The sequence below is a fragment of the Parastagonospora nodorum genome (genome assembly GCF_000146915.1).
Source record: "Parastagonospora nodorum SN15 chromosome Unknown scaffold_1, whole genome shotgun sequence".
NCBI lineage: Eukaryota > Fungi > Ascomycota > Dothideomycetes > Pleosporales > Phaeosphaeriaceae > Parastagonospora > Parastagonospora nodorum.
The window spans coordinates 2,175,574-2,196,408 of record NW_001884549.1 but is presented as its reverse complement, the minus strand read 5'-3'; the positions used below and the strand labels follow the sequence as shown (position 1 = coordinate 2,196,408).

Sequence of the window (20,835 nt, the reverse complement as noted above, 5' to 3'; positions counted from 1 at the left end):
AGCAGATGGGTAAAACTTTGCTATTCGAGCGTCATCTAAAGACAAAAACCCTCACCTATTCGTCTAAAACTACGCGATCTTCCACCGAAAGCGTGTTGTTGATGAGATGACGCCAATCGTCTGCAAGCCCTGTACAAACGAAGTCCTCCATGCTGATCGTCAACATTGACACCATATGCACTTCAGCATTGAACGTCAAAAGGCTCCAATTATGAGGGTAGTGAGATGTTGCCGCAGTCGCCATCAAATTCAGCAACAGGGTCCAGGAATTATCTCGATACTGCACTTTCTGAAAAGTGAAGCAACACCAACTCTTGGTCTTCATCCAGGCCCACACGTTCTGAAACATCCCTTCGCTTTCAACGTCTATAGCAACTCAGCCCCGGACGTTATCTGGTGTTGGTATCTGCGCTCAGCTAAGAGTACCTTCCTTTTTACTATAGCCGATCGATGAATGGCTGGAGCAGGACATGTCACATCACATGCATGCGCTTGAAGTACTCATATCCAATCGATTCACTTGTACCACAGTCGCATTAGAAAGATGACGGCATGGTGTTACAGCATACGTTACGTCTCGTGCTTCCACGCAAGCGAGCGATCAGGGATAGACGTCTCCGTGAGAAGTGATTATGCAGTTGGGTCACGCCGCAATAGTACATGTTTCTCGAATATTGGCTGCATATACGATATGTATGCGACCATCGCACAGCTACACGTGTCAGAAGTAGCTGATCCGAGTCTAGAGTTGCTGAGAGATGCCATATCTTTGCCTTTTCTCAAGTTTGGACGTTTGGACATCGCATCGAAGCCAAATCTTCAAAGGCGCGCTACTCCTTTTGGGCAAGGATACCTAAATCACATGTAGTACATTTGCATGTCATTTCGTCCTTGATCAAATCTGCTCATAACAGTCTATCTTGGACCTCAGCATCAAATTCACCATAGGAAGTCAGCACACTTTTGTTCCGCCACCTTTTCCTGAGCCATAGTGCACTCTCTCCTCACTATCTTATACACTGGTCGCAAAGCCTATCAGCCGCAACATGGCATACAATTTTCAAGGTGTGTTCTCGACCGCTGTGAGTTCAGCTGTGCTGTCAACGCTTAAGAACGCCATACACGACTCGAACTTGAGCATGATCTTCTCCAGAGTGGGGTTTGATGCGCAAGTCCAAGTCCAGATCTTCGTCGCTCAGCCTCGCGATTCAAGTGCAAGGCTTAGCGCAATAAATACGGCGAAAGTGGAGCATCATGAACTCATTCAGAAGTGAACTCCGCTCTAGACTACCTAAATAGTCAAATAATAGAGTATAACCATAGCGCCCTATGGCCTCAAGAAGAATTAGTGCTTCGGAGAGGGCGATCTTGGACTGCCTAGATGGAAGCGAGCGAACGTTAGCTTTTGCTGGGTAATTAAGATTGTGATCAACTCGAGTACTCCTGATGACCACTTTCAAAAACATTAAACGGCACACGCAGGACAACCTTGAGAACCTCCTGAATACTTCAATTTAAATTCGATGGTCTCCAAAGGAAATCATGTATCGCAGTCTTGCACCCTGCATTTCGAACCGCGTTGATTCGCCCTTCAGCACCAGATCGGACACATAAATTCAACTGTTCCCCAGGCGGTCGAAGTCATGTCTCAGCTTCTCCCAACATCGAGACTTGATTGATCATGTTCGAGGAGTGCGATACCGAGACTGTCGTAGAAAAGTGAAGCTCGCAAATCTAGTTCCTGCGGTACCGCAGGTGACACAGAGTTAGGTTGGAGAACAGTCGTGATAGAGCTGGACGATACACACCAAAGATTAAGTTTTTTGGCCTGATTGACAGTAGCGAAGAGAAGAGTGACGAGACTACCACTCCTTGATAAGCAGCTACCTTACCCGAGCCCCATACGCTTGAACCTCCACTTGCCACAATTTGCTTGCATCTCCACGTGGCCAAAGGTGGCTTCGACCGCATTTCTGACCAGCATCGTCTTCGCGAGTGAGATACAGATAATGTCGGCTGAAGCTCACAGCGGAATTCCAAGTGCACATATACCTGGCGCCACTACATGCACATCGACATTGTCTGCACGTAGTTGCAAATCAAGTCCGTCTGCCATCCTCATGGATCTGTGCCTCTCCCTATGTGAAGATCACGTGGATAACATGTATGCACTTGGCACTGCATCGTTGAATCTCTGCCTGGTCGGAATGTGATTGGTATAGTCGAAGCTTGCTCCAGTAATCTGTGGTTTTCCCCTATGGGTTGTAGCATGTTTGACACGGATGCGCATGGGTAGGCTGATTCTGTGCATAGCGTCCCTTGATGACATGCCCTCTTCGCCTGATGCAGTCACACTGCATGTCCACTCCGTGTGATCAAGTCCCACGCCAGCTGTCACTTGAAGCGACGCAGGAGACTGTTTGAGCGATACAGCAGAACTTGTGGCAGTTAAAAAAGTTGCTTATACCTATGACGACGATCTGCGCCGAGGTCGTTCGGAATCGCAGTTGGAGCAGGAATGAACACTATGTGTTGCCCAATGACGAGAACATGTGTTCGTTCCTGCGCCGGGAATATGCAGGCGAGGTACTTGCTATGTTTCATACACAAGCGAATTACACCATCGAAACGATGGTCCCAACACAATACAGACTCTCTTCAGGGCCGATCAAACATGTTGCTGACGCTGGTGAGAAGCCGACATGCCTATATCGCGAATGCTATTAACCGCGTACCCTGCTTGAGTTCGTGCAGAACGCAGTGGCCTTTCTGCAAGTTTTCATGATGGACCACACATGACCGGCTGTTTGTGAAGACGCAGCTTACTGTGTGACGGTCGGGCTGCGGCGGGTTTGGGTCAACAATGGGGTCTATTGATGCACCCTAGCTTGCTAAAGTTGGGGTTGTTGATGGCCTCGGTCGAATGGTATTGACATGGCAGGACCGCCTTTCTCGATGTGCTTCACGCCGAGATGTGGAGATGGCGAAGGACGGTCAAGCGGAAGCCTGGGGAAAGCACTAGCTAATGAAGCTATGCTTCACGCGTTATACCTCCATGTGGCTTCCAACAACCTTGTCCGGCAAACATTGGTGAGACCTGATTGGCGGGATTCAATGCTTGGATGTCCGGTATGATATTCGTGCTTACAGACGGAATCCTGTGGATACGACAGACCGCCGTGTAGAGCTGAACCCGTATAACCGGCTTTTGCATCGTTCGCTTATGTCTTCGCATATCCGTGATCGAGAAAGGTGAATGAGGAGGGGAAGATGATGTGGCTTGGGTTACGAGCTCGGTAACCGTCATTGTGTGAATAACTCCAAGTTTCGAACAGTCCAAAGCAGCGCCACTGCATGTGCTTTGACACAGCACGGGAACGCTGCGGAACGTTGTGTAGTTTGACGCGGCACATCCGCGGACACGAGGCGGTACGATTTGACGGACGGATCGAGCATTGGCTGACCGGTTAATGTTGTGTCACGAATTGGTTCGCGGTACTTCACTCGAGGACGTCTACCGTAAACAGTCGTCTCACGGCTAGGGTCGAGCCAGGTAGCTCCGTGGTTGTGAGCACAGTACCTTTCCTCAACACACGCCTGATGCAGGCAGCTTCGCCCGTTTCGCGAATCGGGTACTTGGAGATCTCCGAATTGCATTAGCGAGCTGCTGTGACTGCATATTTTACCTTGGATATATCACTTCGCGTGTTAGTGATTGGTGATGCGCGTGAAAAGGAGGTCGGGAGTGCAGAATCTGAATCCAGATTTTATGGTGTTCTAGTTTGCAAAAGGTGCGATGGCCGTTCGAGCAGACCATAGACGCTTGTGGGGTAAAGTGGTCCTTGGGGTAAACCCGTGGACTAGGTACCTGCGCCTACGTACCAAGCGACTAGTCCTGAACGGCAGCTCTTCAGCGCCACATGCAAAGGTCTCGACCAATGCAATATGTCAATCCGGGAAAGACGCGCTCGTGTCTCATGTGAGAGTGGACACGCGACAAGGCGTTGGCTTCTACGCGTGACTCCTAACCATTAGGGCCTGGATCCGCAGAAATCCGAAGGATGAGATAGATTGGCTTCGTCGCTAAGTTCCAGGTACTCGGAAATGTCGAATGTGTAAACGGACCGACATGCAAGACTTCATCATTGCAGTGCTGCGCCGTCTGCGGCATGCGATGCGCTTCTTGGCTGTAACGTGCGGTGACCCCGCGAGTGCTTGCGGTCTAAGCTCTGGAGCAAGAAGGATGAAGGATTCACTTCCTGACACACAGGATAGGAGCTCAATGCCTTCTTCGAAGTTCTGACAAGAGAGCCGCCAGCTCTTCTCACGCTCCCGTGTGCATCAAACACTCGCTTGTGTAGTCGTACCGGGATAGGGTGCACCCGCGGGGTTCTGCGCGCCCAACAATACATGTGCTCCTGCATCAAACGCGTCCACTCCTGGCAAAGAACTTTCTGGAAGCGACCGAGCCGTGATCGTGTAGCAGGTCCTCTTCCTTGGTCCGACCTCGCTTGATGGTTAACAGGCTGTGTGGGACGGAGCTGCCGAAAATGTGGCTTTGACTTGATTGCGAGTTTTGATTGCTTCAAGAACCACGCCTCAAAAGCACCGATGCTCGGTCAGTCTGCCAGGCTTTCGGAAGACGCAAGCGAAAGCCGGGCACCTGCTGTCCGCGCTAGCTCCAGAGGATTCGAACGATGGGGAATTTGAAGTCGATTCTGGTGGAAAGCCGCAAATACATCCTCTGGGTATTGTAGGAGCAAGTGTCTCTTTTGACACGCGGTGTGTCACTAGAGTCAGGTCCGCCGCGGAATGCGAGGGACGGAAAGACTATCAATTCGGACCGCGCCGATACAACCACTAAACAATACAGAGTCGCTATGCCGAGGTCTCGAATGGAAGGATGCATGCCCCTGATTGGCGAGCGTCAGGCCTGCCGCCTATCCCCCACAATAAGCTAGCGAGCTGTTTCCCCACAGAACTCAGAAAGGGGTTGTTGTTGTGCTACGGTAATAGAGAGGGCGCTGTTGCCGGCAGAATGATCCGCCTGTTGGAAGGAAATGAAGCGGCGCTGCGGCGTAGTTCAACAGATGCGAGAAGGCCCATCAAACACCAACAAAATACACTCTGCTAGGTGCCTAGGCTAGCAAATGCACATAGAAGCGTCGAGGGCGCGGCTGGCACCGTGTTGTGTCGCTGGCAACTCCGTCTCACCCGGTGTCGGGATGATTTCGCAACGGTGGCCCGTGCGAAAACGTGGCGGACTGCACTCGTTGCTTGTTGAAACTCATCACATGATGACATCCCCTATTCGCCTTCCTACACGTCGCTCTCTTACGCAGTGAGCGTCTGGCTTTTCCTCCTCTGCAAATGTGTCCGACACCGGTCATAATGCACAGATCAGCGCATAGAGTTCGAGTCGTTCACTGGTGTCCTCGACCCAACACTGACCATGCTCGCGGCTGGCTGCACATGGGCTGATAGCTGACATGAGGCGGGCGCTAGGGGCATATCCCAACGCGTACCTTGCCGTCCCTCCCATGTACGAATAGCGTGGCAAGGTGTAGTCGCAGTGTAGCACCCGGCAAGCATGCACTTAGACCTGGTACAGCAGGCGATAGGACGATCCCTCCCGTTCAAGCATGAACCCGTATCCAGACGCCCAAAGCTCCACTGTACTAACTTCCAGCGCATATCGGTTTCTCTGATAATCTACAATTGCGTCCGTAACTTTTGTTCCCATTACTCAGGAGGACCCCTCGTCAAAATCACATCTAGCTTTGATCGCCTCTTTGTGTACGATCAAAAGCCACCCCGCAACCAACACCTGTGCAGACAAAGGCCCGTGGCTTACCACCTTGTCGATTCGGCAATCCTAGAGCCGCAGTACTGGTCTGTGGATCCCAGTTGCACGGCACCAGTCATCAGGCAATCGCTGCTTTGTTGCCGGAACTTGCAGGATGACATGAGGCCCTAAAGTCTGGTCTTTTCCCATTCAGACGCAGAACCTCCGTTCCACACCACACTCTCTCACAGGATACACCAAATGGCGCCTTACGAGATGGCGTCCGTCGACACAATCCTGGCTCTCGACAAGCGTTATTTCCCATATCCAAACAGTCTGGAAACATTGTCGCCTACATACCAAAAAGGCCTGATCCCCATCACCATCTTCGCCATGATGAGTCTGCTCTCAGTCACAGCATTGCTAGGTTTCATTACCCACCGCTTGATTTCATGGCGGAGACACTATCGGGAATACGTGGGCTACAACCAATACGTTATCCTCATCTACAATTTGCTCTTAGCAGATCTTCAACAGTCGATTGCGTTCTCAATATCCTTCCATTGGCTCCGAATCGATGCCATTCTGGCTCCAACAGCACCCTGCTTCATTCAAGCCTGGTTCCTGAACATCGGAGATGTGGCAAGTGGACTCTTCGTCCTGGCTATCGCAATCCACACATGGCTCGGCGTCATCAAGGGCTACAAGATGCCTTATATGTGGTTCGTCATATCGATCCTTGGCGTCTGGCTCTTCGCTCTACTGCTGACCGCTATCGGTCCGGCAATGTATAAGGACCGCTTCTACACAAGAGCCGGCGGCTGGTGCTGGATCTCATCGGACTTTCAGGACGAACGCTTATGGCTGCACTACCTCTGGGTGTTCATTGTCGAATTTGGCACTATTGCAATCTATGGCCATGTCTTCATCCACCTCCGTGGCCGCATTCGAAGCATTATAACGAACGATACCTCAAAACTGACGAGGGCCACTAAGTTCATGGTCTTGTATCCCATCGCCTATCTGGCCTTGACCTTACCAATCGCCGTGGGACGAATGGTTGCTATGGGAGGGGAAACGCTTCCAGATACCTTCTTCGTAGTCGCAGGCTCCCTTCTCACGTCTTGCGGCTGGGTCGACGCCGTCCTCTACGCCCTTACACGTCGCGTCCTGGTCAACAATGAACTTAGCACTGGCCAATATGCCCACACCGTCAACGCCACAATGACCAACCCAGCGCGTCCGGGCGATGACCAGAACTACGGCCTGACATCCATATCTACTAAGGAACCCATTACAGCAACTGCACGCACCGTCACCATCGTCGGAGGCAGCAATAGACTATCGCGCATAGTCGATCCCCGCCGCGGCCGTGGCACGCTGCGCTCGAAACACCACGATTCCTTTGCAGAAACCAGCCCAACACGGTCTGGCTCACAAGACTCGATCATCAAGCCGATGCGTCAAAACGAAATCAACATCGTTACCGAAACGAACATTCACGTCGAAACTGCGAGCTATGGCAGCCATGATAGCCATGACTTCGCATCGGGCGCGCCGTCGCCGTCGAGACCGATGAGTAATACAGACTTCAGCAGGCAGTCATGACATGCATTGTGAGTGTGCGGAACTATAGGCGCATGTTCGATTCTTCGGCAGGTTTGCTGATACAATTGAATGGCCCTCGCCGTCAGCAAAGACCTCATGGCGCAAAGCGTCCATCCGCAGTCACATCAACCCGTCAGAAAAATACAAACCACACACACAACTACCCTGTGCGAATGATTAAAAGCGGGAAGCGAGGAGTTCAACAACGGCGCAGTTCTTACATCCCTCTTCAGACTAATTTTTTTTGTCTTTATTGTTTGGGATTATTTTTTATTTTTTTTGGTTGTTGACAACGATGTTGCAACACATAGCCAGGGATTGGCATGGCACCCGGGATACCCAGTTTTCAGTAGATAGTTCACAAACGAAATGAAATACACAAAGCAAAAACATTTAACATTTAATTGACGTTTTCCGGCACTTGGTCTGTGTGGAGGTGGTTGGCGCAACATTGTGATCGCGAACGTGGCGCGTGCTGGGTGGTGAGCACTTCGTCTTTGTGTGTGTGAAGTGGCTTTGTTTTTGTGGCTACATCTAGATCCCTCTTGGACCCTTATTGGGTCAAGTTTTCCGATCTGGTGAATTCCTGGACAAAGAATAACACGCAAACTGTGTTCGGAAAATACATGAGCGTAGATTTTACAATAGTAATGATTGCATGACAACACGCATGCGTATCTCACACATCGCGCGCCATCGCCTCGCTTTCCATGCAAGGCTGGCGGTGTCGCCTAATTCCCTTGGGAACCACACCGTTTATTCCCAAACGGCCCGACGCCGTTGTCGATAGCCACGCTCAGCCAACATCTTCGATACGAAGGGTTTCCTTGTCCCTGCGTGCAGATTGTGGCTGATCCCAATGTCGTGCTTGTCGATCTTTCCCTGCGCGGATGGACCCGGAAATCATGGGTCGGGGCCACAAGGTTTAACATGCGGCGTTGCGAACGCATAGTCGGTGTCCTTCACGTGGGTTTGCGTCGACGTGCTCGGAGATTTACGAGTTCGGCTGGCGGTGAGGTGTCGAAGTTAAACGAAGGGAACATGCCAGATAGAGGTCTTCTGGGGCTGGGGTCTGGATTAAGGTTTTGCGGCTCGTTGGAGGAGGCCGAATCATCGGTAGTTTCGGCAGGAGACTGGGCAGAAGCCTGACGTGAAGTAGGTGTTGGTGAGTAGGTGCTAGGTGTGGTGTCGAGGTCGGAGGAGGGGAAGCTGTCGAATTGGGGCCCTCGTGAGTCGGAGCTCGATATAACGTTTTGTGTTCTGTTGGCTGGGATGTAGTTATGGGTCGATTCGGCAACGAACTGTGCAGAAGCCTGACGTGTTGCAAGCGCTGGTGAGTAGGCGACAGGATTGTTGAGCTGGGATGCTGTACTTGGCGAATAGCTTGCAGTCATGTCGTTTGGTGAACCGGAACCGAAGCGATCATCTGTGTTCGTGGACCGCGATGCTGCACTTGTCGGTGTTCTATCTGCAGGCGCGTTTCCAGGCCCCCGTCGAATCATGGCATCGTGTTTTCGGGGCAGTTTATACTTTTGAGCGTCAGGGCCGGCGCCCCCATTCTCCTTGTTTTGCATCATCTGCTGCAATTCGAATGCCTTTTGCTTCCACAGCAGTCCCTCTTCTCTTGCGTTCAGTTCACGTGCTCGGGCTTCGAGCAAGGCCTCCTTTAGCTCTAGTTCCCTAGACGCGGACTGGTGCTGGAATACCGCTGGCTTTGAAGAGCTCTGCAACATAGCTCTCTTCTCGTTGGCCTGTTTGACTGAGCGCGCTTCCATTGCGGCGGGCATGTCCAGTAATTCAAGGCCATTACCTAACCGAACATTTGGCTGCAATGTGCCATCCACATATGTGCCACGGAAAGTTCGTAGCGCTTTTTCGACTGCAGAGTTTTGTTTAAGGGTTAAGTTAGAGCCACCCGTGATTGTGCTGTGGATGTACTCATGAGTAGTCTCGTCAAATGAAACCGTGATATGCTCAAACGGGATCTCAGCAGTCGTGATATGCTCACCATTATGTACCTTTCGAGCAACAAGACGCAGCACGGGCCCTAGAGAAGTGCTTCGGTCATTGCTGAATTATTTTAGCCTAGCACGTACTTGCACGTAGCTTGTGCTCACTTGATCACAACAAGGCGTTTCTTAAGTGCATCACTCTGGCGGTTTGCTTGCATCCGAAGAGTGGGTGCAGATATAAAAGGCGCAATTACTTTCATGCGCAGCTCAAAGGCGTCATGATCCAGGTATGTGTACGGCACGATGAATATAGAACCATCATCGAAATACGCCCAGCTAGTTGGTCGGTTCTTGGTAAGACGCGTAGTACTAAAGAGTTTACCCAGATTGACAAAGACTGATGCGGCGCGCACATAGTCCGTCATGATGGGTCTTTGCGATTGTCCTTGGGTGACGAGATCTTGTAGTGTGCGTGCATTCCAATAGCCCAAAGGCTACCTCAAGCTGCGCAGCCGGTTTTCAACCAGAATTTTGTGCAGCAGAGGCGACCATTACCGGCAGCTAGGAAGACTTGGGCACGAGTATGGACGAACGAGGGGCGAGTCTGGAGCCGCGGTGCAAGGCGTATAGGGAGCGAAAGTGGCAGTACTAGCAACTATCAGTATTCCAGAACACTAATCAATAATGGAGAAATTGCACTACGAGAAGTGCTACTTGGGTGCCCGTACCTCAAATGTGGAACATGCGTTGGGATGTTGTGGTGGCTGTGGAGCATTCGCGATGCACCTGCACCAGAAATTAAAGTATGTGCATTGGGCGCTCGGGACAAGCGCGTATCAGTGACGTCCGATCCCGGATCTGCAATTGTCTTAAATACACCTCACACCTCCTCACAACCACAGGAATTTAATCCAGAGCGTCCAAATATGCGTCTGACACACACACAAGCACTTCGCACTGAGCAGATTGCGCCACTTATTGCTTACAGGCCGATTTGTAGGGAAAACCGCCCGACAGTGCGATCACACTGAGACTGAACTCATTTCAAAGAGAATACAAGAGCAAGGTTACTGTGGAGCAATGTCATAAAATATTGCGAGAGGCAAGATTCGGGTAGCATGGAACGCCTGATGCGCCATGTGCCGCGTCACCGGTGAAAGCTTCCATCCATCGTTTCTATCCTGGCCCCCACAACGCCAAACACCTCGACACTTTTGGAAAAGAGCGACCCATATCCTCCTCTATTTTCTTCGGCCTGCCCAGCCGCACGCCGCTGATATGTCTGCCAAGGTCTGCTGCCTGGCTTGTACCCATGTCCTTCGGATTCGTGAGCGAGCTGACACCCAGAGCGAAGTGGTGAGCCGAGACTGCGCGCATGCACGCAGCGAGTGAGGCAGTAAGCTTACTGTCATGAAGCTCACACCGGTATTGCAGTCTGAGACTGATCCAAGGCCAGTCCCAGTAGCGCGCCTCTCAGCACACGTTAGGCTCAAGATGGTTCTACTTTGTCCACGATGCTTTCAATGGCCATGGACCGCGTGGAAGGTGTTGTTGGGGTGGGTGGTGCCTTTGCTTCGACCTTCGGCAGCGCGGGTGTCTGTTGCGGGTGAGGCGGAGCTGGTGGTAAAGAAATATTGCTCGTGTCGTCGGAGAGCGGCTCGTTGTCGTCCCCAATGATCTCGTCCACCTCTCGCAGCCAGTTTGTCTTCAGCACCTCCATGGGCGGATCCAAGTCGCCAGGTTTTCCACCTCGTCGAGCTTCTGCAGCGGTCATCTTGCGCTCGCCGCGCTTGTGGGGATGGAAGTGCATGCGCCGAAGATGGCTCGCAGCATTATAGCACTCGTTATACCTCTTGCCCGTCTGGCAGGCTTTGCAATTGGCAAGAAACGTCTTATCAGGTGAAGTGTCGATAGTCACCCAGACCTTGCGCACTGGTTTATGAACGCGGTTGGTATGACGCCGCAATTCATGTTCACTGCGGAAGCCGTCGGGATAATCGCTGCACTTCGGGCACTTGAGTCGCAGCACCCGGCGCGTTGGTGTCTTTAAAGACGTTTGGAATGTTGGCGAGGTATTCAACGGGTCTTCTGTGAATGGAGCTGTGACAACTGTTTCCCTGGGAGCCGAAGGTGGTTCCTGGGGACCAGGAGCCTGAACAACAGTATCTGGGGCAACGGCAGGTACTTGTTCCTTCATCTTGGCTCTCGATCTTGTCGGAGGCATGAATATGCAATGCCTTCCAGGGTCCAGCAAGGCTAGGACGAGCGTAGACCTGTTTCCTCCGCGGTGAAATGGTAAAAGTTTGGTTTTCGGCTAGGCGGGGCGTCTGCGGTTGCTCCAACGGCTACTACCTCCCTTGGGAATTAGTATGGCAGCAATTGAGGGGAGCAGCCGGGTGTTAAGGATGTGCGATGCGGCTGTAGGTCGATCTGGGGAGCGCGGGGCCTGGGCAGCCAAATACCTTCCGCCTGATAGCCCGATCTTCGCAAGGCTTACGAGGCTGAGTTCAGCAGCCTTGTTCTTGCCATCTGAGTGGGCGACTCGACATGCAGCCACTCCTTGAAGCGGCGTCGATGCGGCGGGCTGAGCCCTTATTGGCCTTCGGAGCGAATCAGGCAGTAAGACGCGCAAAGCTGGGAAGTGGCCCTTTACCGGTTTGTCCAAATTATGAAAAAGCACGAAGGATCCCGCAGAACCCTGCTTCGCATCATTCCACCATCGCGAAAACCTGCAGGCCAGAGAGAGCGCGGCGTGTGAGCTTGACGGGGGAGAGCGAGCTGTTGTGCTCGTTCAACTCTTTACATGCTTTTCCATTTTGAGATTTCGCGCTCGGGGCTAGAACTCTGCGTGCCGCCCGGCCTTTCGCTGGACCACCATCCCTTCGCACTTGCGTTGCATCATCGTTCCAACACCATGCATTCCGCCCACTCTTGTGTGCATCAGCACTGCTTTTTTACGATTTGGTCCCCTGCCCCGGCCAGCCTCGTACAGAAGCCAAGGACCGGATCCAGCCGCCTCTCTGCGGCCCATGCAGCCTCGAGTCCAATAGCAAATCAGAGTTTCGGGAAGACTGGTTTCTTTTACGAAGCGTCGCCGATTAAGAGCCACCAAAGTGCGAGGCCGTCAGCCCAGCTGAGAACACATCGGCTCTTAGCACCACCTCGCTAGATATCTGCGCAGGACGCCGCCAGCCTTCACTGGCGCGATCGATGGTAAGCATGTCTCAAATTCAAACACCGCTCTGTGGGGGCGCAATAGGTGTAATACGACCACATGAAAAAATTGTTGGGATCCTAGCACCAGTCCCCGCATTGTCGAGATCGTTGCTTGGCTGTCGGTTGTAATGGCAGATGGGTAATGGACGTAAGACCGGTCCCCCGTCTTCCGAGGCTGACGAGTAATCGCCACGGACCTGTTCGGACCATGAGAACGATAAACAAGTGTAAGAAGACGCAGCGTTTTCGGTATGTGTATCACATAAACCGCAGAGGATCGCGGTCTAAGGTGTCTTAAGCTCGAAAATGCTGTCCGTGTCTGCCGTACTCGTCTATGAATATTTCCACGTGTTACACTGGCAGCCTTCAGCCCGCTTTCATGTCAGCCTTCCGTTCAGTAGCAGCTCCGCCTTCTCCATTCAGAAGCCAAGGATGCGGAAGGACTCTTATTGATTCGTAAGCCTCTCGCCTGCAATGGGACGACTCGGCGTTTCATGTTCTCACCAAACGTATTATCTAGCTTGCTCGCGATGTCCTACCTACTTTGGCCAGGTTATGCATCGTTGTTGCTCTTACACACGCAGCGCTAAAGCCAATTCTTACGAAATGCCGTCGGTTCACTGACCGAGCAAGCCAAGAGTATCGACGCTCTATAACCCAGACACTATTTGGGAGAATGAACAAACTCTGGCTTATGGTTTCGCTGAGAATCCTGATTCTACCGAGATACGAACCGATCCGAACTGCCGGACGCCGTGCAAAGATCGCGATATCGCTGTCAGCTTCAACTCAATGGGTAACGACGTGGAAAACACCTTGACGTCGCCGCTGTTCGCAGGTCCGCGGATATAATACCTATGCCTTGTTTGAGATAGCCTTGCTTATTGTTATCGATAATTGAGCCGGTGAGAACGTCTGTGGCGTCAAGCAACTGCTCCACTGCTAACGACCCTGGAGCGCCATCGGACGCACCCTAACAGCTACATTCGCGAACAAGGCAGTCACGAACGAGGCAGCCGCGAAATCTGACGTAACCCGCGGAAGTTGTTTGATAGATGCAAAGTCTCTATGCATTGCTTTACATCGCATGCAATGGAATAGGGGCAGATCTATGTGCTCGTCTGCTTTCTCGTGACATCGCAGGCTTGACCTAATACTAAATGAGGCCCCGATATAATGAACAGCCAGAGGCTCGTAGGCGTTTTCCAGACACAAAGTCACTATACATTGGTTAGCGCTCGAAGATCTGAAGTCTGTCAGGTACACGCGAATTTCGCACGCTTCGTTGCCTGAAACACATTGAATACTCCCGGACGCTAGCCATCCGGACTCTAGCCGGTCTAGGAACCCAAAATTCGGACTTTGGGATCGCACGATAACCAATTATATCTGCGCAAAGTTGTCACAGACTATTGTTTTCTGTATCCCTCACTCATTTTTCCAGATGGTCACGTGTTCCCCAGGCCGAACTCGGCAAGTTCCTACAGTACCCAGAAAGTGTCGCGCTGTATATCGGCCAAGCGTAGTGTACCGCCCTGGAAAAGTGTTTGCGCTCGACATCGGCACACTCCTGAGAGAGAAACTTGGCTAGGAAACTCTACTTGTCCCTCGCAAGATTCATTGTCGGTCGCACTATCGCGTGGCATGATCAGCTGTACTCCTACATGCGTACTTCAACATTCCGGGTCCAACAGCCAAGAACACCGCCTGCTCTATCATGTGTCATGTACCCAGATCGACCATGGTAGGACAGGGAAGAAACTCAAATACCCAGATCCCAACGTTGCGGAAGTGTCATCTGCCAAACCCAATCTCGACACCAGCGGGTGCCTGACTTACTCCTATCGTGACAGGTCGTAGTATGTGCTACACTGGCCTTACCCAATGTTGGAGTCTTGGTCTATTGGCTCTAGCATGTATGTTGCTACTATACCATTGGGGATCGACGTGTGATCTGCAGTTGAACCAGTGGACTGGGCGCTGATCCCTGTTGTATAAAAGCTTCTTTACACGCAACGGGGTGGAGGGCAAGGAAAGCTATTCACTCTCTCATTCTCTTGTTCAGTTGTTTCTTCTCTTGACCGACTTTGTGACTCTAGTTAGGCAAGCTCGGACTATCCGCTCATTACACGTGGCTCGGTGGGTAATTGCACCTCACAACTTTAAATCTAGATCAAAGCTCTGGAGATACTTGCCCGTCAAAACTTTAAATCAAAACAACACAAATCTTTTTTTCGCCTTCCTCGATCAACCTTCAAAGACTCGACGACATTCGCAACATTCGCGGTACAGGGAACCTCACCACCACTATGAAGCTCTTCTTCCTCCTCAGCGCGCTGATTGCGTTTGTCTGCGCCGATGCCAACTTCGCAGACTGGCACCCGCAAGGCGACGGCGAAGTGCGCTCGCCCTGCCCAGCGCTCAACTCCCTCGCCAACCACGGCATCCTCCCACGAGACGGGCACAACCTCACTGTACCCATCCTCGTCAAAGCCATGGGCGAAGGCCTCAACGTCTCCCCCGAAGTTGCCACCTCCCTGTCCAACCTCGGCATGACTCTGTCCAAAAACACAGCCAGCGGCGCTTTCAACCTCGACGACTTGAACAAGCACAACGCCATTGAGCACGACGGCAGCCTCAGCAGGAAGGACATTGACCTCGGCGGCAACGAGAAGTTAGATGCCGATACGTTCAAGCAGACGCTGGGCTTCTACAAGGGCGCGAGCAACATTGGACTTGACGAAGTGGCTGCGGCCCGCTGGGGTCGTGTGCAGAACTCCAAGACGAGGAACTCCAAGGTCCAGTATGGCGATGCGCAGCGGTTTCCGTCGTACTTTGAGTCTTCGGCGTATTATCAGCTGTTCAAGGATCCGAACTCGAGCAAGGCTAGGGTGGATTGGATCAAGGTCTTTTTCCGTAAGTTTCTTTACCATGTGATCTTGGGCTGGATCAGAGCTAACTGTTGCGTCAGAGGAGGAGCGCATGCCAGTCAACGAGGGATGGAAGCCCGTCAACCACATCGATGGCTTCTCGGTTGCTCAGGTGATCTTGCAGTTGGTTATGCGCACGCCAGAGAAGGTTACTGATGCCACTTCGCCGTCTGATAACTTCTGCATTGCGGGCTTCTGTGGTCTTTCGCCGGGCGGCTTTTTCAAGTCTTTCCGGGCCTAGAGAGTTAGTCTTTGGGCGGTTCACAACCATCTGCGAGCCGTAGGCGTGGCTTTGGCACGGCCGATTGTATACATAGACAAAATACCCTGCATAAAACGAATTGTGTATGCCAACGAGTTTCTCCGCTTGCTTTACCATGTAAATCTTCCGTCCTCGTTGTGTTTGACAAATGACCTCCCCGCTTGCCAATTCTCTTCCAAGTATGAAGTGTGGTCAAGTTCAGGGGGGCCTGACACTTGCGTGATATGGAGTGGGAGATCGACAGGAGATCGCGGTATGTACCGCACTTTAGTTTGACCGGCATGGCTGCTTCCGAACCAGATCAATAGTTGTTGTCAGGTACCATGTAAAGGATGATGATCGAGGTAGCCGCGATATCCAGATGGCATCTGGCGGGTTTGGCGCCGTCGTTCAGTGTGTCGAATGCGGAACGGTTACGTGCCGAGGTGTCTTTCTGCACAGGGGATTGATCTGCCAGTCTTGTGCCTAGGCCATTTTCTGTAGGTACTCTGCTGCTCGGCTTTGAGAATAACTCCCAATATGTCTACAGAACCAAGGTGCTTTGTGATAGAGACGTAATTGGCTATGTGTCTCGAGCTCTCTGCATGAACGAGGCGCGCCGCTTAGATAATCATAAGGCGGCCATCGTTACTCAGAGCTTGATTCAAAGAATGGAAGAACTTGGAGACAATTACATGTGGCAGACAAGACGTGAGAACACTGGGCGATGAGGGTGGTGAAAGTGAAGACGGGTGTTGCGAGGCTGATGCAGGGTCAAATGGACGCATGGGCCCCACATTGACGTATGCAGATGATTCCCATAGGGTCAAATCTAGACGCGTCCTCCGCTCGTCTACGAAAGTCGAAGTTGACTAATCTGGTATACAGACTTACCACGGCGTGATACTGGCTCTTTCCGCGATACTGCTGCTAGCATCATACCCAGGCCCCTGCGCCTACTCTTGCGCAGCGCTCGTGTTCGCCATGCGACGCCCTCAACGACCGAGGTAGGAGAGCCGCAATCGCACAGCAATGTCTGCACCCTCCAGCGACGGCCGGCCCTCGACATCCTCGGAACCTTCGGCGACGTCATCGCGGACACTTCATTCGAGGGGCTCGGGTGCCTACACCGAGCATGGAGAGGGCAGCACCCATCGGCAGAGATACGCCTCTGGGTACGACACAGGCACAGTGAATGGCGCAAATGGGACGCAGTCACGGAGCCAGAATGGACTTCTCTCTACTGAGTCTGTGGACGACCAGGACTTTGCCCGGCGACGACAACGAGTGCGGCGATCAGGGGGCTTCCTGCTGGAATCGAGCTTTCCCACCAGTCCGCGCAAGCACCAGGCACGTGCCGATGACAAGGGAAAACGAAGCTCGCGGCATCTCGACGTGTCTAGGGTCGACGGCCAGCAAGATGGTAGAAGGCGAAGGCGGCACTCACCTGACAGCTCTCCCGTGACCAGGGATCGAGAAAGTGCTGCGAGCGAGGCAACATACAACGGTTCAGTTGAGACAAGGATGCAGCACGGCGACGAACTTCATGTTGGCAGAACTAGGAATGACGCGTGGAATATGCAGGATGGTAACCAACGGCCGACAACACCACAAGCACCCGCCATCGACCCAAACCAGCTCGTACACATGGCTCTTAATCTGAGCGAGAGTCGAAGGAGGAACATCAACGCCGGTCCGTTGCTAGCAGCCCAGCCGAGGACCGCGTCTGGTGGCCAGCGAGAAGGAAGCTTCTCTAATCAAGGTGCTGGGGGCAGTCTGAGGCAGTACTTGAACGAACAACGCAGAATGTCGCGGAACATGTCTCCCATGGGAGGTCAAGGCTCGCCATCGCGACATATGTCAACTTCGATGCAACGGAGCGGGTCCATGGCGTTTCCAAGCTCACAGTCTTTCAATCCTTCGCCCGCCACGATTGCTCGCAGAGACAAAGCTCGCAACTACATTGAGCTACGGATAGAATACCTGCGGCTACTGGAGCATCTGCCACCACTCAAGCTCGATGCTAATGCACCCGGCAACTTCATTGTGACCGCAAACAACATGCCAGGCAGCCCACAGGCGCAACTCACTCGGGTGCCCTCGTACGCGGGCAAACAGTACGATCTGGGCCGCCCATATAACCCTTTGCAGTACATTCGGAACAGGAGAAGCAGGGCGCGTGAACGACGATCTCTCAACCATGCCCCTCATGAGTTCGCCGACATCCATGAGGTTCGCGATTGGGTCGATACCGTCGAGCGGACTGCAGCACGACCTGGGTACCGGCGAGACGACGGTGTGTCCTTGCCCAAAATCCATGATGATCATCCCGAGAGCCTTGAGTCCAGAAAGCCGCCGAAACCACACAAGGGGTGGATATTTGCACCGGAAGAGCTGCTTGCGGATGCATATTGGCTTGAGCAAGGGGACAATAAGACGATCATTGAGAATCGTCATGGTCGCAAGATCTACCCGCCTAGAGAAACACCAAAACCAGACTTGTTGCAACCCCGCGCGAGCAAAGAATACTCCGACAAGCGAAGGAGAAGCTGGATCGAAGGTGTGACAGGTGGCGACCCTCCAAGCGGAGGCGAGAGCGAGAAGGGAAGCGAACGTGGTCGCAAGCGAAGGCTCCTTCCTGCGTTCCGCTCGGACAGTCCAAAACATGGCAGACATTCTCGACATGGCTCACGTCTTCGGGCAAATATTGACAGCGACTCATCAGACTCGGATTCCGATTCAGGGACACGTAGGCCGCGTATCGTGATCGACGAAGACCATAACACAGGTCCTTTAGCACTACAGTTGGAGACGAGGCTGAAGCAGCAGGCAAATCAAGCACACGAAAAGTCGCCAAACATCGTCTCACCAGACACGCCAGACAAGTGGGGTAGATATCATCCCGGTGTGTCAGCAGAGAAAGTATCCAGAGACTCACTGGAAGTCCCTCGAATCGGCAATGGATTTTCAAGCATGGATCATCCCGGACATTTCAGGATGCCACCTCGCGTGCGGACCAATGCTACTCTGACTATAGACGACGACATTGAGCCTCGCTCCTCATTTGATGACCAGGACAGTACAGCGCCGAATACTCCATTACACCAGAAGCGATTCCCGCGCCTTAGCGGGCATTACTCGCCTCCGCCTAGTCGCGATAGCTCCGTGACCCGGAAGTCCAAGCGTAACAAATTCAATCCATTTCATTCTCATGAGAATAGCGGAGAACACGAAGATGATCACAATGATACGGAGTCGGCGGAAATGGACAAGAAGGGGCGGTCTCGGCAGACGAGCGACGAGAAGCAAGACAGTGGCCATGTCGGGCATGCGATCATGGCTGCTCCAAGTGCTGTCAAATCACTCCTTATGCATCGGAAGAACGACAGTACCAGTAGCTTGCCTAGTCCGGAGAAACTTCGTCGTAGAGACACGCAAGAACCTCACTCTGCTGTCTCTCGATTCTTCCAGGGCGTTAAGCACGAAGGCTCGAAAGTCGGAGGGTTTGTGTTCAGAAGAGATCGTCCGGACGATGATGACACAGACACTATGTCTGATAGCCAAACTGCAGAGTATGGTACGGATACGTCTGTCAAAGGTACTAAAACCCATCGACTAGCATTATCTCGTTCGGCTACAGCAACTACAATTGATGCGCCCACTCCGAAACGCGACAGCCGCTATCATCTGGACCTACCAACGTTCAGACCGGCGCACGAAGCTCATATGGATGGAGATGGTGGGTTCCTGCCCATGGATCATATTTCGCGACAAAATCGTGAACGACAAAATAGCCGTTCACCTCGCTTCGACAAACTCGCGCCGCCGCGTATGGATCTGGGTAGACTAAATACCACAACGTCTCAAATCGTATCAGAAGTCAGTCCGAAACACGGTCAAGATCAGATGAAGAAGGTACTCGCTCACCCTAGTGGAGTTGGTCACGAAGATCCGTTCGCAACCAGTCTGAGGAACGCTCGCGATACAAGCGATCGAAACCGAAGCAGGTCAAGACCAGGACTTGACGGAAAGCGCCACTGGAGTATTGCTGACGATGATGGGAACATCCTCCGTCGCAAGACTAACGCAGAACTTGTCACGCAAGCTGACATTGCGCGCGTACGTGCTCTGTTCCTATGTTCTGGTGTGAAGGCGAAGGAGATCAATCGTCGAGCCCATACCAAAAGATCGCCTCCAGCAGACTTCCTCGTCAGGGCCGCGAAGACGGCGGATAGAGAGCTGGTTCCCGTTGCCAGAAAGGAGGAACATGTCTTGGCTGCGCGACTGTTATTGCGCGAACTAGAGTCATCGACTCGGTCTCTCAGCGCATCCACGCAGCAATTCCGTAACAAGACGATCAAGGAACTGTCCGAACGCGTGACGGAATTGAGGCGCAAAGTCGATTCTGATCTCATGCCTCGGATCTTTGAGGGTGGAGACACTGCTGTTCGTATTACTAGCGAGATATCAGGCCAAGGTCCTTTGCAAGTCAAACAGATCACAGACGATATCGACCGAATGTTGCGCGCTCGCCCACGCCGAATGAGATGGCTCCGCGGCTTTGGATGGATGCTGGTCGAGTGGGCGCTAGTTGCAGTCATGTGGTGGCTGTGGCTTGTAGTTGTTCTAGTAGGATCTGTGAAGAGAGTATTTGGATTTGGATGGGGCGTTGTGAGGTGGTTGCTGTGGCTGTAGGCGGCCACTTCGACTGCAATCCTCTTTGTATGATGCTGCATGAGAAGGCGCTTGGTCCGTCGTTATTGCATGGTGTTTCGATTATCTTGGTACATGGGAACGGCGTTGGATCGATACCACAAAGACTGTAAGAGGAGGATGCCACAGATTTCTTGGATACCGATAGTATAGATTACTTTAATGTACAGCAAATAATTCCTACTGTCATTTTCGATGACTGTTTGTACCGTTCCAAAACAATTGGCTCATCGCATGATCACTGTTAAACCGGTCGGAATTGCAGGTGTTCTTGGGCTGAGGAGAGTTCGTGTGAAAAGAGCTGGACGCCTCAGACCGCGCCTCACTACGTCATCGCATTGAACTAGGCACCTGTCGCGCGTCTCTCAAAACACGACCAGTTCCCCTGCA

The 20,835-nt window shown here is 52.4% G+C and overlaps 7 protein-coding genes across 7 annotated transcripts; 4 read left to right on the top strand and 3 right to left on the bottom strand.

Moving 5' to 3' along the window:
• Positions 1-1,046: 1,046 nt before the first annotated feature.
• Positions 1,047-1,274, top strand: SNOG_00995 (hypothetical protein; the record flags this gene model as incomplete). The annotated part of the gene is made up of 2 exons (XM_001791604.1): positions 1,047-1,082; positions 1,113-1,274. The coding sequence occupies 2 exons, from the start codon at positions 1,047-1,049 to the stop codon at positions 1,272-1,274; spliced, it is 198 nt and encodes a 65-aa protein (XP_001791656.1).
• Positions 1,275-2,962: 1,688 nt separating this feature from the next.
• On the bottom strand, positions 2,963-3,307 carry SNOG_00994 (hypothetical protein; the record flags this gene model as incomplete). Its single annotated transcript, XM_001791603.1, has 2 exons — positions 2,963-3,022; positions 3,149-3,307. The coding sequence occupies 2 exons, from the start codon at positions 3,305-3,307 to the stop codon at positions 2,963-2,965; spliced, it is 219 nt and encodes a 72-aa protein (XP_001791655.1).
• Positions 3,308-6,046: 2,739 nt separating this feature from the next.
• Positions 6,047-7,393, top strand: SNOG_00993 (hypothetical protein; the record flags this gene model as incomplete). The annotated part of the gene is made up of 1 exon (XM_001791602.1): positions 6,047-7,393. One exon carries the CDS (start codon positions 6,047-6,049, stop codon positions 7,391-7,393), a length of 1,347 nt encoding a protein of 448 aa, XP_001791654.1.
• A 962-nt stretch (positions 7,394-8,355) lies between these two features.
• Positions 8,356-9,770, bottom strand: SNOG_00992 (hypothetical protein; the record flags this gene model as incomplete). The annotated part of the gene is made up of 2 exons (XM_001791601.1): positions 8,356-9,463; positions 9,511-9,770. The coding sequence occupies 2 exons, from the start codon at positions 9,768-9,770 to the stop codon at positions 8,356-8,358; spliced, it is 1,368 nt and encodes a 455-aa protein (XP_001791653.1).
• Positions 9,771-10,834: 1,064 nt separating this feature from the next.
• On the bottom strand, positions 10,835-11,155 carry SNOG_00991 (hypothetical protein; the record flags this gene model as incomplete). The annotated part of the gene is made up of 1 exon (XM_001791600.1): positions 10,835-11,155. One exon carries the CDS (start codon positions 11,153-11,155, stop codon positions 10,835-10,837), a length of 321 nt encoding a protein of 106 aa, XP_001791652.1.
• Positions 11,156-14,870: 3,715 nt separating this feature from the next.
• SNOG_00990 (hypothetical protein) lies at positions 14,871-15,732 on the top strand (the record flags this gene model as incomplete). The annotated part of the gene is made up of 2 exons (XM_001791599.1): positions 14,871-15,477; positions 15,533-15,732. The coding sequence occupies 2 exons, from the start codon at positions 14,871-14,873 to the stop codon at positions 15,730-15,732; spliced, it is 807 nt and encodes a 268-aa protein (XP_001791651.1).
• A 1,032-nt stretch (positions 15,733-16,764) lies between these two features.
• Positions 16,765-20,427, top strand: SNOG_00989 (hypothetical protein; the record flags this gene model as incomplete). Its single annotated transcript, XM_001791598.1, has 2 exons — positions 16,765-19,330; positions 19,352-20,427. 2 exons carry the CDS (start codon positions 16,765-16,767, stop codon positions 20,425-20,427), a joined length of 3,642 nt encoding a protein of 1,213 aa, XP_001791650.1.
• Between the last annotated feature and the right edge of the window lie 408 nt (positions 20,428-20,835).